Source organism: Drosophila subpulchrella, chromosome 2R (genome assembly GCF_014743375.2).
Source record: "Drosophila subpulchrella strain 33 F10 #4 breed RU33 chromosome 2R, RU_Dsub_v1.1 Primary Assembly, whole genome shotgun sequence".
Taxonomy (NCBI): Eukaryota; Metazoa; Arthropoda; class Insecta; order Diptera; family Drosophilidae; genus Drosophila; species Drosophila subpulchrella.
The window spans coordinates 19,521,145-19,534,185 of record NC_050611.1 but is presented as its reverse complement, the minus strand read 5'-3'; the positions used below and the strand labels follow the sequence as shown (position 1 = coordinate 19,534,185).

The 13,041-nt window shown below is 43.1% G+C and overlaps 1 protein-coding gene across 8 annotated transcripts in view; it reads right to left on the bottom strand.

The window, feature by feature from the left end:
• Nucleotides 1-529: 529 nt before the first annotated feature.
• The window catches only part of LOC119549087 (calmodulin-binding transcription activator 2), a 39,019-nt gene continuing 26,507 nt past the window's right edge, over nucleotides 530-13,041 (bottom strand). For 2 of the 8 annotated variants that reach the window (XM_037856809.1, XM_037856816.1), the window contains 16 exons: nucleotides 11,957-12,024; nucleotides 11,134-11,269; nucleotides 9,981-10,052; nucleotides 9,763-9,907; nucleotides 9,073-9,128; nucleotides 7,708-9,006; nucleotides 6,672-7,634; nucleotides 6,016-6,614; nucleotides 5,833-5,946; nucleotides 5,670-5,779; nucleotides 5,456-5,572; nucleotides 4,677-4,744; nucleotides 3,837-4,609; nucleotides 3,698-3,772; nucleotides 3,358-3,471; nucleotides 530-3,295 (listed from right to left, as the gene is read on the bottom strand). In XM_037856809.1, the coding sequence (XP_037712737.1) occupies nucleotides 3,223-3,295; nucleotides 3,358-3,471; nucleotides 3,698-3,772; nucleotides 3,837-4,609; nucleotides 4,677-4,744; nucleotides 5,456-5,572; nucleotides 5,670-5,779; nucleotides 5,833-5,946; nucleotides 6,016-6,614; nucleotides 6,672-7,634; nucleotides 7,708-9,006; nucleotides 9,073-9,128; nucleotides 9,763-9,907; nucleotides 9,981-10,052; nucleotides 11,134-11,269; nucleotides 11,957-12,024 (4,782 nt within the window). In that variant the 3' untranslated portion in view covers nucleotides 530-3,222. Of the gene's footprint in view, nucleotides 3,296-3,357; nucleotides 3,472-3,587; nucleotides 3,616-3,697; nucleotides 3,773-3,836; nucleotides 4,610-4,676; nucleotides 4,745-5,455; nucleotides 5,573-5,669; nucleotides 5,780-5,832; nucleotides 5,947-6,015; nucleotides 6,615-6,671; nucleotides 7,635-7,707; nucleotides 9,007-9,072; nucleotides 9,129-9,762; nucleotides 9,908-9,980; nucleotides 10,053-11,133; nucleotides 11,270-11,956; nucleotides 12,025-13,041 lie in introns of all 8 variants that reach the window. The other 6 variants (XM_037856812.1, XM_037856817.1, XM_037856811.1 and 3 more) reach the window with 5 other exon arrangements.

The window sequence follows — 13,041 nt, the reverse complement described above, 5'->3', positions numbered from 1 at the left end:
GAAAATGATTTTCTGAACTCAACTGCAATTGCCCATAAACAAGTGTAAATTGAGCTGGAAAAGCGGAAAACGCAGCCCAACGCATCCGATTTCAGGCCTGCAAAGCGGCAAAAGGTCGAGACCAGGCCGATTTATTAACAAGACACTGCGAACGCCTTGGCATTTTGCATTGTGCTCGTAATTACGAAACAACGCAGCCAGCAGATACAGATACAGATGTATCTACGCCCCATTAGCTCGTCCTCACCCCCGCCACGCAGCAAGTGTTAATTGAGCTGAACCAGAAAAAAAAAGGAAGGTGCAAAAGGAAAACTGGGAAAAAAGGAAATGCCCAATGACCCAAGCAGCTGGAGGTTTCCTCCTTACCTGAAGATACTTTCTTCAGACCGATAGGGTTAGCGCTAAGGACAATCCATTGATAATGAATGGCGCCAGCTGTTTGTCGGCTCACTTAGACAAATTGATTACTAATTGGTTTGGCAGGTCGGCAGGAAGACAGCCAGATAACCCAAGGATACCCAAAGCCCCATTTAAAGTGTTGAATTAAACTTTATTGGATGTAATTACAATTTTACAGAAACTGGAAAGTCGTTTTACAATATATATATATATATATATAACTCTATGTTGTGTGTGTGGTTGGGTTGAGTGTATCAGTGTCTGTACATTTATAATACGTTGATTCGTTAAACATTCTTTAGTTTGCAGATATATGTGTTTAGTTCATGCTAAGTATCCCATACAGATAAGGTATAATATTTAAAAAGGTTACTCTCTAGGTATATTTCGCTTAAAAGTTTAGTTAACAGTTTCATATCCGTTCCTATTTGCTGGTCTACTAAGCTGAAAGTCGGAAACAAACAGTTCAATTAGATGAATTTTGGATTTCTTGGGACAAACTTGGATGGTAGGTTGATTAGTTAGTTGTAGTTGAAGTTGAAGTAGAATGCTTGCTTCGTACATGCGCCGCACTTGGAAGTTCTATTAGGACGAAGTGTAGGTATAAATTATCTAACAGATATGTGAGTACCAAATATCCAATTACATTAGCTATAATAGTTTTTCGTATTGTATAGAGTTTCGTTAGATATCAACAATTTTGGTGTTGCATTTTAGTTTAGAAAAAAGGGTTCAAACAAAACTAGGTCGGGGGAAATGCCCTACGATTGCAGACACCACCACTTCGTTATAGATACATAGTCTGTTATAGGTATTTATAATTGTTTGTTAGATTTAAGTTTAGTTTTAGTGCCAATTGGCTTAAGGTACTTAAGTTTTCTTTGCCTTTTGGCCTTCCTCTATCTAAAAAGACTTCCCACCTTTAAAACACACTCAGGTTGCTACTTTGAGGTTTATAAATTGTGTGTGTGTTTACTTTTCTTATATTTTTTGTGAGCCAGGCGTGTCCTGTGTGTGTGTGTGTGTAGTATGTGCAAATATTGCAATTAATTGGGCTTAGTATTCAGCTGGTACATGTCTAACACCCTGCCAAAACAGTTAACAAAATTGATTGCAATTCTTAAGTCAGTTGAGTAGTGAAATCGTATTTAGTCTTCATTTCGAATCAGTTGATCAGATTTATACATAGTTAAGTTAGAGCAAAATGCAATCAAAGTTTCGTAGAGTAATAATATAGTGCGAATTAAGTATAATAGTTCGTAGTTAAATAGTTAACAATGTGATAGATCCTAATTCCCACCCAATCCACCCTCAACAGCTGCGCTTCTGGTTGTGACAAACATACGCAGATTTCACTTTCTCGCACTTGAAGTTGCTATACTTTGCACTTGGGTTTTGTGAGTTTGTTTGTTTTGTGGCTTCTTTTTTTGGGACTACTAGAGGTAAGTGTCTCTGATCCTATGTGCTGGACATAGGTTTCGAGCTGGTGTATGTACATTCATCGTCCAACTGTCGCCGGGTTTTGTTAATTCGAACTTGAAGGGTCCTTTAAAAATTGTTTCTTGAGTTATCGTATCGAATCAGTATCGGCTCTTTCTATATTATATATGTATATTGTATATTTGTAAGTATATATGTTCTTGTTGGTATGTTATGAAAGCTAACAATGTGGACGGACAAAAATAATTTACAAAAATTCATTTATTGTTACATTTAGTTTAAAAACTTTTCTCTCTTGCATGTTTTGGTTTTTTTTTGGCTGTGTCTTCAAGCAGTTAAGTTTGGGGGAAGCAGCAGCAGAAAGTCGGAAATTCCAGATCTCAAGATCCCAAATCTCCCTTATGGCAGACCGTCCACAGATTTGGATGTATTTTGGTCTGCAATACATTATCCTTTCTTTTGATTTCTTCTATCATTAGCTAGGCTTAGTCTATATAGTCGGATAAGTTAAGACTTAGTACACATTATCGTAAGTACTTGGGTTCTAGAAATTAGAATAGGGTTTATTTTCTTTGAAACATGATAGATTGGTAGTTGCTGCGCACTCCACACGAATCTGATTTTAGAAATCAACAACAACTTTTGGACTTTCAGTAGAGTCTTATGCTTAAGCCTAAAGAGCAGTTAGCAACTAGTTAGGATCGAGGATTAATGCTTTAGGTTTTCATTTTATGTTTAGTTTTTTTTTTGTTTGTATTTTGCTTTAGAGACAAGCTTAGTCGCATCGCAGAGCTTGGTAGTACGTTAAAATAGACTAGAATTTAGTTAGTTAGGCAATATCTATATACAATTGTAACTATATAGATGCATACACATGCGTAATATTGGTTTAAATCGTATGTATATAATATGTATATATTGCAGGCTACGTTTTTCTACTACAATTGGAGTTAAAAAGTTTTTCAAAGGCGTCAGTAATAAGTTCTTTCGAGTTTACATATGGAAAAATTGTGTTCTCATCTTCTCCCTGGAGTCCGATCTTGAGTTAAGATTAGGTTTAAGTAATACCTTAAAAGACCACTAACCTAGGCTAAGTTCACTTCGAAAACAATGTGTGTTTCTATTCATAATTTTCTTAAAATTCGTTAGGCAAATGAATCAAAGTGCAGGTAGTTTCTACATATTCAGAGTGTGTGTGTCAGTGTTGTCAGTGTTGTAGAGAGAGTTTTGAAACAAAGTTCCACTACAGAGGTGCTTGGGATTGTTTTTCCAAATCGGAACAAATACGAAAGTAGAAAGTTTCACTCGGTTTTAAAGCTATTCATAAATTCTTATGGAACCGTGCAGCCGTGTTCCTATGTTAAAAATTCACTCAGTTGACCCTCACTGATTGGATTGTATTTGGTGTAGATTGTTGTTGCCCGCATTGGTGTTGCCATTGCTCGGCACAGAAATGCTATAAAAAAAGGTGATTTATTAGTTTATATCGATTAGGAAAACCAAAATGAGCTGGCTTACTTATTTTCGTGGCACACCAACATTTCCTGCTGCCCTTGAAACTGCAAGTTTTGAAGGTATTCCGCCCTGCGTTGGTGCACCAGCTTCTCTTTTTCGGCTCGTTCTTTCTGTAGTCTGTGTAGGTGAAAAAATAATGGTATTAATAAAATATAAAGCAAAAATATACAAAATTATAAAAATTAATTAAAGTCTATAAAAGAAACAAACCAAAACCTTATACACGTTCTTACCAAAGTCGTCAAATTGCCATCCCAAATGCTTGCGTGCAATTACATTACCCATGAGTGTTAGCTTAGTGTTAAATTAAGCCTACTTAGTCGGCTCAATTAGTGGTACTTACTTGATGCGTGATTGTCTCATAAACTGCTGAATTTTTCTGGCAGCTTGATTCTGGGTGGACTGTGAATAGGTACGCCTGGGAAATGGCATTGAAATGGTTTAGTAAATGTTATATAGAGATGGTAAGTTCATCCACTCACTTCAAGGGCCCCGAGGGACTGGTTTCCTTGGGCGTGCTGGGCTGGGAACCCATCTCGTGCAGCTGCTGCTGATCCTGCTTGTAGTGATCGTAGAAACTGGACAGGCACTGCGAATTGCTGCTCACACTGCCGTGATCACTGGAGCTGCCCAGGCCCAGGCCGCTCTTCTTGAATCTCTTGTTCCGGCGATAGGATCGATAGCCATGTTGGATAACCAAGGCGGCATTTGTCATCTGCCTGTAGTAGGCGTACTGCTTGTACCGCCTGTAATAGTTTTGGATCACAGTGGCGGCACTCCGCTCCTTGTTCTGCTCCTCCAGCTTTTGCCTGCCCTTGTACGAGCGATAGGCCTTCTGGATGCACTTGGCCGCCTCGTAGAGCTCTCGCTGCTCCGTATCCGTAAGGGTTAGCTTGGAGAAGTCCGCCTCGAAGGGATACTGCGAGATGCTGGAGGCGTGCAGGAACTCCGTCAGCTGTTTGGTGGAAGGTGGAGGACTTGGTGAGCTGACCGAGGGATCGGTTCCCAGTATGGAGTAACTGGCTGGCGACTGTAGTGGTCCCGAACTGGCTGGACTCAAACTGGAGCAGGGCGTGCTCACATCATGATAGCGATAGCTGTGGTCATGGAAGTCGAAGCTAAAGTCGCTGTCGAAGTGGGTATTAGGCAGCGAATCCAGCAGGGGATCCATAAAGCTGTCCGTTAGCGCCGAAGACTCCGAAGTAAGGGGTTCCGTCAAAGGACTGCCAAGCACCATCATTTCATCGGCTTCATTCTGGAGGGATTATAAACAAACATATAGAGAGTATTTATAGGGTACTTAAAAGGTTCTAAAAACTCACCTTTATCCTTTCCGGCATAGCTGCTATTATGTGTTCAGCTAGGGTCAGTACTTTGGCATCAGAGTCCCCTGAAAATAGGCCAAAAAGATTACCAAACCAGTTCCAAACTTTAAGATTCATACAAATACATGGCAAACGAGTCTACATAATTGAATTGGACATTTTCATGTACAGATTTACAATTTCATATATTTATTTGTCTTTCTAGCTTTAAGCTCAATTAGCCAAAATGTTTTAATTGAGCCTAAATTGACAAAGCTACAGTAATGAGTCTCCAAATTGATCACGATAAACAAAGTCGTTGTTGGGCACGTATAATTATTATTATTTGTATTATACACCGACAAGCATTGAGTGTTTAGCTAGCTATTTACATACACTTCGGATTATTCATATTTACAACGATCAATTCGTGGTTAATTAGGCGGCGAGTGTTTGTTAGTTCAAAATTAGTAATCGGTTAAGTGTAGACATCGATAAAAGCGCACATTTAGGGGGCGCACAACCATCAACCAATATTAATAACGAACATTTACATTGATTAAACGAGCAGCCCAACCCCCGCCCCCCCAAAAATACACATGAGTACATATAACAACAAACAGCAATAGCAACAACAACATCAACAACATCGATTAGCCAGCCCCATATGGTTAGTTAGTATGCTTTTTTTTTAGTTTTTAGCTACAGTACAGATAACGGGTGAATTGGTTACGGATTGGACAGTTTGAGTTTGGATTGAGAGTGGAGCTGGGCGGGATCGGTCCGCCATCACTGACCTACAACGGCATCGGGCAGGGCCAAGTCATTGCCAATGGTCACGTCGGTCGCGCTCGTCGAGTTGTCGTCGCAATCTTTCTCGTGCACGGGACTCGATTCGCCCGTGGATACCTCGCCTAGTTTGAATTTACCGAGAAAATTTGAGCATTTGGTTCCATATAGTAGTCTATAACTAGGAGTTAAGTACATGCAGAAACTCATCCCCCGACTTACAGAGGGCAAAGTCCATTTTGCGCAGCGGCGACAGCAGGCAATTGGTTCCGGTCAGGGAGTCCAGCGGGGAATCCACACCCAGAGCATAGTTGTCATGGCTGTCAAAGTTGCTGGAATATAAACAGAGTTATAGAGGTTCTAAGGATTGGTATTGCCATCTTACCTATGAAGCCTGGCCAAAGGCTTGCCTGATTTGCTGCGTATGTCCATGTTAATGCCACTGTCAATGGAGGAACGCTTGGAGTAGCGACTGCTATTGTTGGGTGGACTCTGATTGCTTTGGTTGAGATATACATAAATATATATATAGTGCCAATTAATTCGATTATAATCAAAGAAACCCTACCTATGCACAGCAACAGGTCTGAGAAACACCCCATCATGCTTGCGCTGGAGTTCCAGATCAAAGCCACTGAAGCTCTGGTGCTGCTCCTCCGTCTCCGCTTCCACACCAATGTTCATGGACAAATTGGCCAGGCCACCGCGCAATTGTGGCTTCCGGCAGCGCTCCTTCTCCAGCCGAAACATCTGGGCCAGCAAATGTTTGTGTCCCCGCATGCTGGCCAAATCCAGTGGCGTCTGCTGCGCCTGCGTCTTGATCTTCAGGGCATTGTGGTTCCACTTGTAGAGCAGCAGAGAGCACTCCACATGACCACGCACACAGGCCCAGGCGAGCGGGGTAAAGCCATAGACATCCTGGCTGAGTGCATCCAGTTCGGTTTCCAGTATGATATGTGGATTCTCCGATCGCCAATTGAGCATGGCGCCCACCAGTTTGGCATAGCCCAGGGCGGCGGCCAAATGGAGCAGGGTCATGCCACGCAGTCCCACTGACCAGGAGGCAGCTGTGCTGGGCATGCTCCAGGCGTGCTTGATGAGCCGGTGGCAATAGGCCACCAGCTTCTCCTCAAAGTTGGGCTCCAAATAGAGAGCAGAGTGATCGGTCTGGTAAAAAGGAATTGGTTTAGTGTAAGAAATACATTTACAGATTTTATTCCATACCGTAAGCTCTCGTTCGGTTTTCACCTGCAGCTTCTCATCGATGGTGGACAGGCGATTGAGCAGGGTGAACTTGTACAGGCAATCGTTGGAGCTGCTGGCATCGAAGGGAGCATCGGCCAGCAGGGACAGCTTGTACTCGAACATCACCGAGTTGGAGACGAGGAATCCGCCGCAGGCCACTTGGAGGGTCACAAAGCCCGCCTCGTGGGCAGGGCAATAGCAGCGGAGCACTCCCTCCTGCACCAGTTGCGTGGGCACTGGTTGGGCATCGAAGAGCACCGTGTAGGCCCCGCCACTCGAGCTCGTCCATGGACCGGCCACCAGAACTTTGACGCCTCCCTCCGTATACGACCACTCGGGACTGAAATCGCATATATTATGGACTTTGCGGTGCGGCTGCGTTGGCGGGGCCTCTCCCAAAAAGGAGCTCTGCTCCAGGGCGGTGTTATTCAGGGCCTGCTTGTCGTCCAGATCCAGCTCGGGAAACTCCACGAGCATATCGAAGGCGTCCAGATTGGCGAACACATCGTCCGTTTCATCCTCTTCCACCTCCGTTTCGGGTTCAGCTGCCCCTTGTAAAGGTTTCTTCTCCGCCTCCTGGGGATTGGTCTCCAGTTTGCTGCTGCCTGTTGCTATCGTTGTACTGGGTGCAGTCACTCCTCCAGTTGCTCCTGTCCCATTGTACGGCATGTTGGCTATTAAGGTGCGCTGGATATCCTCGTGGGACAGATCCAGCGTTTCGTTGAAGAAGCTCAACGCCTCCGCCGGGGGCTCCTCCTCGCTGCTGCTGCTGCTGCTGTGGCTGCTGTTCTGATTGTTGCCGCCAAAGCTGCTGCTCTCGTCACTAATTTGGCTGCTGTTATCACTGGAAGCACTGAAGGTTGCACAACCATTTTGGGTGAGGGGCTGGGCCGGTTGACTCCTGGTGAGGGCTTCTGTGGCCTGATTGTTGCTGCTGTCCTGCTGTCGAAATAAGTTTGAATTTAATCAACATAAATACAATGATTGCAGGCGATTCTGCGGTCGGGCAACTCACCTCAGAGAGCGCATTGGCGCTCATTAAATTATCACAAGTTGCTGCCGTCGACGTCGTTGTAATTTGTTGCTGCTGATTGCCATCGATAATCGATTGTAAGGAACTCGAAGTGGACGAAGTGCCCGATGTGGGTGTGGATGATGTGGATGTGGATGTAGGTGCGGATATTGTTGATATGGAGGAGGGGTTGCTGCCGGCCGAAGATGTTGCAGGTGGTGGTGGTGGTGGTGGCTGCTGGCGATGCTCGGGCGACATGCACATGGCCTCCACGGGAGGATGGGGCTGCACTTGCGCCAGAGGAGGCGGCTGACCACTAGCTGGGGTTGCTGTTGTCTGTTGCAATTTATAATAATGTTGCTGCTGCTGCTGCTGCTGCTGCTGGCTGCTGTTGTTGCTGTTGCTGGAAGCATTAAGTTGCTGCTGTTGATTGTACATAAAGTTATTGTTGCCGGGGTCGTTATTATTTACGACATTTAATTCGTTGTTTGTTTGAGCTGCTAATTGCTTGCTGGCATTGCTGCTACTGCTATTGCTGCTGCTGCTGCTGCCGGGGTTTGTGATTTTGTTTGCGGTCATGTGGCTTTGGTTTTCAATTAGTTCGGTGTCCATAACATTTGAGGCGACCGCCGCTGCTGCAGAAGTCGTCCCAGGATCTCTGGCTGTGGCTGTGATCGTTGTATTGGCTATTTGCAGCCTGTGCTGCTGATTGAGATGCACCGAATTCTGGCTTTGACTGGCAACAAATCGCTGCAGGCTCAAGTGTTGCTGTTGCTGCTGTTGTTGGTGCTGCTGCTGTTGCTGGTGGTATTGCTGCTGCTGCTGCTGTTGCTGTTGCATCACCAGATTGTTCCTAGCAGCCAGCATTTGACTGGCTCCTCGATACTGCTGCTGCTGCTGATAGTTCCCATCCTGCTGCTGCTGCTGCTGTTGCTGCTGCTGCTGCGGCGGAATGATCTGGAACTTGATGGCCGATTCCTGCGGCAACTGTTGCGTCACATTGTGGAACTGGCCGTGATTGTCCAGGTGCTGCCGGGGCCGCTCCGCCCATCGGGAGTAGAGCTTGCTGGCCACCACCACGTTGGGCGTGTTGCCGTTGAAGGTCTCGCCCAGCCGCTTCTCCTGCACCGATGACTTCAGCATGGCTCCTGACCTCCGCATCACCGGATGCGTGCAGTTCTTACCGTCCGCACATCCTCCATCCCCGCAGCCGCAGTCCAGCTGCTTCACCAGCGCCGCCTGGCGGGACAACCTCTGCTTCTCCATCAGCTGGCAAACTATGGACTCCACCGTCTCAGCCGTCTAAGTAGGGAAATCCAATTCACTCGGTAAGATTTTCCACACATTTTTAATAGGCTCTGTACTCACCGAAATCTCTATATCGTTTCCCGAGTCGGAGTCATCATCCGAATTAACTGTGGAGACTAAAAACATGCCAGATGTTAATAATGTTATTAGAAACAAACTAAAATTGTTTTCGTACGCTCTATGTATCAATTTCTAACCTCAAAAGATTAAATGATATTTTGAAAATGCCTTTAAACATTGGAATAATTATCTACTCATTAAAAAACTTTACTTAAATAAAAAAAATTTCAAAATATCATTTAATCTTTTGAGGTTAGAAATTGATACATAGAGCTTACGAAAACAATTTTATTTTGTTTTATTTAGTTTGATTACTAAACAAAACTAAAATTGTAAAAGAATTACATAAAAAAACCGTGCGTGAACAGTTTTAGTGCAACAAATTATATTTAGTTCTAGATTATAAATCTTAAGTCATACTGAATAGTATATACCTTATAAAAAGATAAATGCCTTGCTTATAAGAAAGTGGTTCTTCTCTAACATGCAAAGTGTTGTTATTATTTTAAAATACATGGTTCCTAAAGGATACAGACCCAAAACCATATACAGACTATTTTAAGGTACAGATATTCACAAATAATAAATTATTATTAGGTCGCAAAAAAACCAGACTTAAGGGTTGCTCTAGGCTTTCTCTCAGTATAATCTAAAAACTAATATTCGCTATTATTAAAAATCTAAACTCACGCATAGGCTTCAGCTGGCTGACCAACTCCTCCTTGGTCCACTCCTTTTTATCGCCCCACAGCGTGATGCTGGGCGCAATCACGGCCATTTTATTATCATCCGGATACGGGACATTCAGGTAGTGCACCAAAACAATGTCAGGATTCTATTTAGAGTAGGTGGAACACATCCTCCCAGGATTAAAATGTGTCAGAGGAGCAGCGAGATTCCAAACTTACCTGCAACAGCCAGTAACATCTGCGATGAAATGTGGGCAATATGGCCGAGTGTACATAACAACCATAGATGCACTGTGGAAAAGAGGGGGCAGCAATCGAAGGAAATTCAATTTATCAATTCGGCAAGACAAACAAGAGCATAAAAAAGGGCTAAAACTTGGGGAATTCCCACTCAGCACCACACGCAGCTCGTTTTGCCCCGTGGCGAAGAAATCCATTTAATTGGAAAACATAAAAACGAAAAGCTAGTGGAGCTCAAATTAAATTACCAACCGCCCACGCTAGGGGGCGCCACTTGGTCTTGGTAAGTGCCAAAAATCAGGACTCAAACTCAAACTCAAACCGAAAAACCAACGTTTCGAAACGGAAGAGCTGAGGAAAAGGGTTTCCCTGACTTATAAAACATTTCGTTGCGCATTTTTCTTGTCCTTTAGAGTTTTTTCCTCCTTTTTTTCTATCTTAGTTTATATATTTTTTTGTAAGGAATTTCTTCTACCCGCTGATAAATTTGTTGGCTCTCTCGTTGGCCGCGATATGCCGCTGACTTCTTCAGCTTCGCCTTGGCATTTCCTTTGTACTATCTGCCTCGTTTGGGCCCAGTTATCATGTAAGAAGACGGCACCCCGCCGGCACTGTCAACTGCATAAATCTTCGCCGGCCACGTTCACTTGCGAATGTATTAAAATAAAAATTAAAATAAAAACAAACGGCGAAGGAGCTGTTGGGAAAAAAAATTGGCGTGAAATTGCCAAATGTTTTTATGTTTCTATAATGGCCTGGTTGGGGTATCTATCCCCCTCCGACAGACAGACATTATAAATAAGCTTAACCCTTGGCAAGGCTTATTTCATTAGCAGGCAGCGGCGACGTTGCACACATCCTTGGGCAAACACTTGAAGGAACAAGGGGAGGACACCGTAAGTTTCTGTCAACTTCCGGCGGGAAATCATAACTCACCCAAAGGAACCCCCATACGGTCAAGAACGAAAAATAGAAAAAAAAACAGGCAGCTCCAAGGAAGTCGGGAAATTGAAGTCCCTTTTTTTAGCCCCTTGACAAATGATGGTAATGGCTGGAAAACGATTCCGGCTAATTGCCTAATTGTGCAGGCAGAAATGGCTCTGGATCACGACAAATAGGTATCTGAACTCACCTCAGTGCCTTGGACTTTCAGCTTCATGTGATCCTCGCGCGTTGTCTTCCCATCCTTGCGTTTCTTCCAGCAGTATCCATCGCGTCTATAGCGGACCTTCTTCCTGGAGTACAGCAACAGCGATCCGCTCTTGGGTCTAGAATGAGATAATACAATGATTATTTATATATAATAAAAGTATTAAAATTAAGATCTTGTAATGTGTACTGTATATTCAGAAGGTACTTAAAAAAAATATTATTAATGACCGATTTCTCAATGTCATGTTAAGGTTCTAATTTTCGAACTGGCAGAAAAAGTGAAGATGAAGGTATATTATTGGATAGTATAAATTCTCAATGTAATGACAGTTTTGCGAGCGACAAACTTTTTTACAGGGTCCGTTAGGTCTGATAAATTTAACCAGCAGTTAAGAAATTTCAGTCAAATAAAAACTAACATGATATTGAGAAACTACATTATTTCCAAGCAGCAGTTTTTCATAACAAATGTTAACATGACATTGAGAAATCGGTCGGCGACTAACTTTTTTACAGAGTCTGTTAAGTCTGACAAATTTAACCAGCAGTTAAGAGATTTCTGTCAGATAAAAACTAACATGATATTGAGAAACTACATTATTTTTAAGCAGCAGTTTTTCATAACAAATGTTAACATGACATTGAGAAATCGGTCTTTAATAATATTATCTTTTTAAGAACTTTCTTATATTTAGTACAAAAAAACAAGATCTTAATTTTAAGATTAAATTGCTTTCCTTAACTTTAAAAATACTAATTGTATTTCGATGTATTATAATTTCCATTTAGTTTTAATGACTCACCTGGTTCTAACCTCTTTGGACTGCCACTCGCCATGCTTATCAAAGCTGATAAGAATCGCAGCGATTTCCTAGAATACATAAACACAACCTATAGTATATATTTCTATATTTGCATATCAAATACATCTTGGTGAAAATATTTAGAAGAGCTATCACAAGCGGTCTTATCATCGCTGCGACATTGTGGAAAGTTATTTCCCAACCTCCCCAACATCTCCATGGCCCCCAGCTCGCCCGCTAACTTGGCTAACTGACCTTAACTAACGTGCTAACAATTTCCGGACTTAATGGGCAAACGGATCCGCTGCCCAGTCACGGAACTCGCGGCATTTCCTACGCCAGAACCGAAAAGCTGGAGGCGAGGTGGGATTTCTGCGCCATAAAACAAAGGAAAACATTTTAGAAATTTCATTTGACCGCAAAGCGGACACTGCCACCGAAAAATAGGGGATGTCAGGGATGGTGGCCGTGTGTTAACCACAATTTACAGGTGTCGCCGGCAGTTGACACTTAACCAGGTTGGTGGCCAAAGGACCAGAAGGCCAAAAGCCAGCACAGACGCATCCCGAGTGCAATTTGTGTGCATACTTGAAATGCCCTGTCACCAAGGAATATAAAATCTTGAAATAACCAACGGGGTTGAGCTCAAGATTTAGACAGTCAGAAACGATTCGAATGCAAATCACACAACAGTCAGCGAAAGTTCATGGGGAATTCAGCCATTTTAGACATTTCATTGCATGTTTTGCCGATAAAGTTATCAATTTGTTTGCTTCCTTGACGTTGCATGAATAATGCAAAGTGGCCATCCATCCATTTCCAACCTCCAACATCCTCAGCTGTGCAGCCAAAGATTCTCCATGTGTCTCACAGTTTTTTGGGGAAGATATCGCAGCATTTGCGAGTGTCATAAAAATTGTATATCGGGAATGAAGGAGGAAGGTTGAGCAAATCACAGGCGCGTGTTTGTCAAGTGGCAAACGTTTGCATTTTGCCCAATATTGCCCCTGACTTGGCTGAAGAGCATATGGAAGGACATATGGAAAGATAGATAGATATATAGATGGATGGCTGTTGCTTATTTA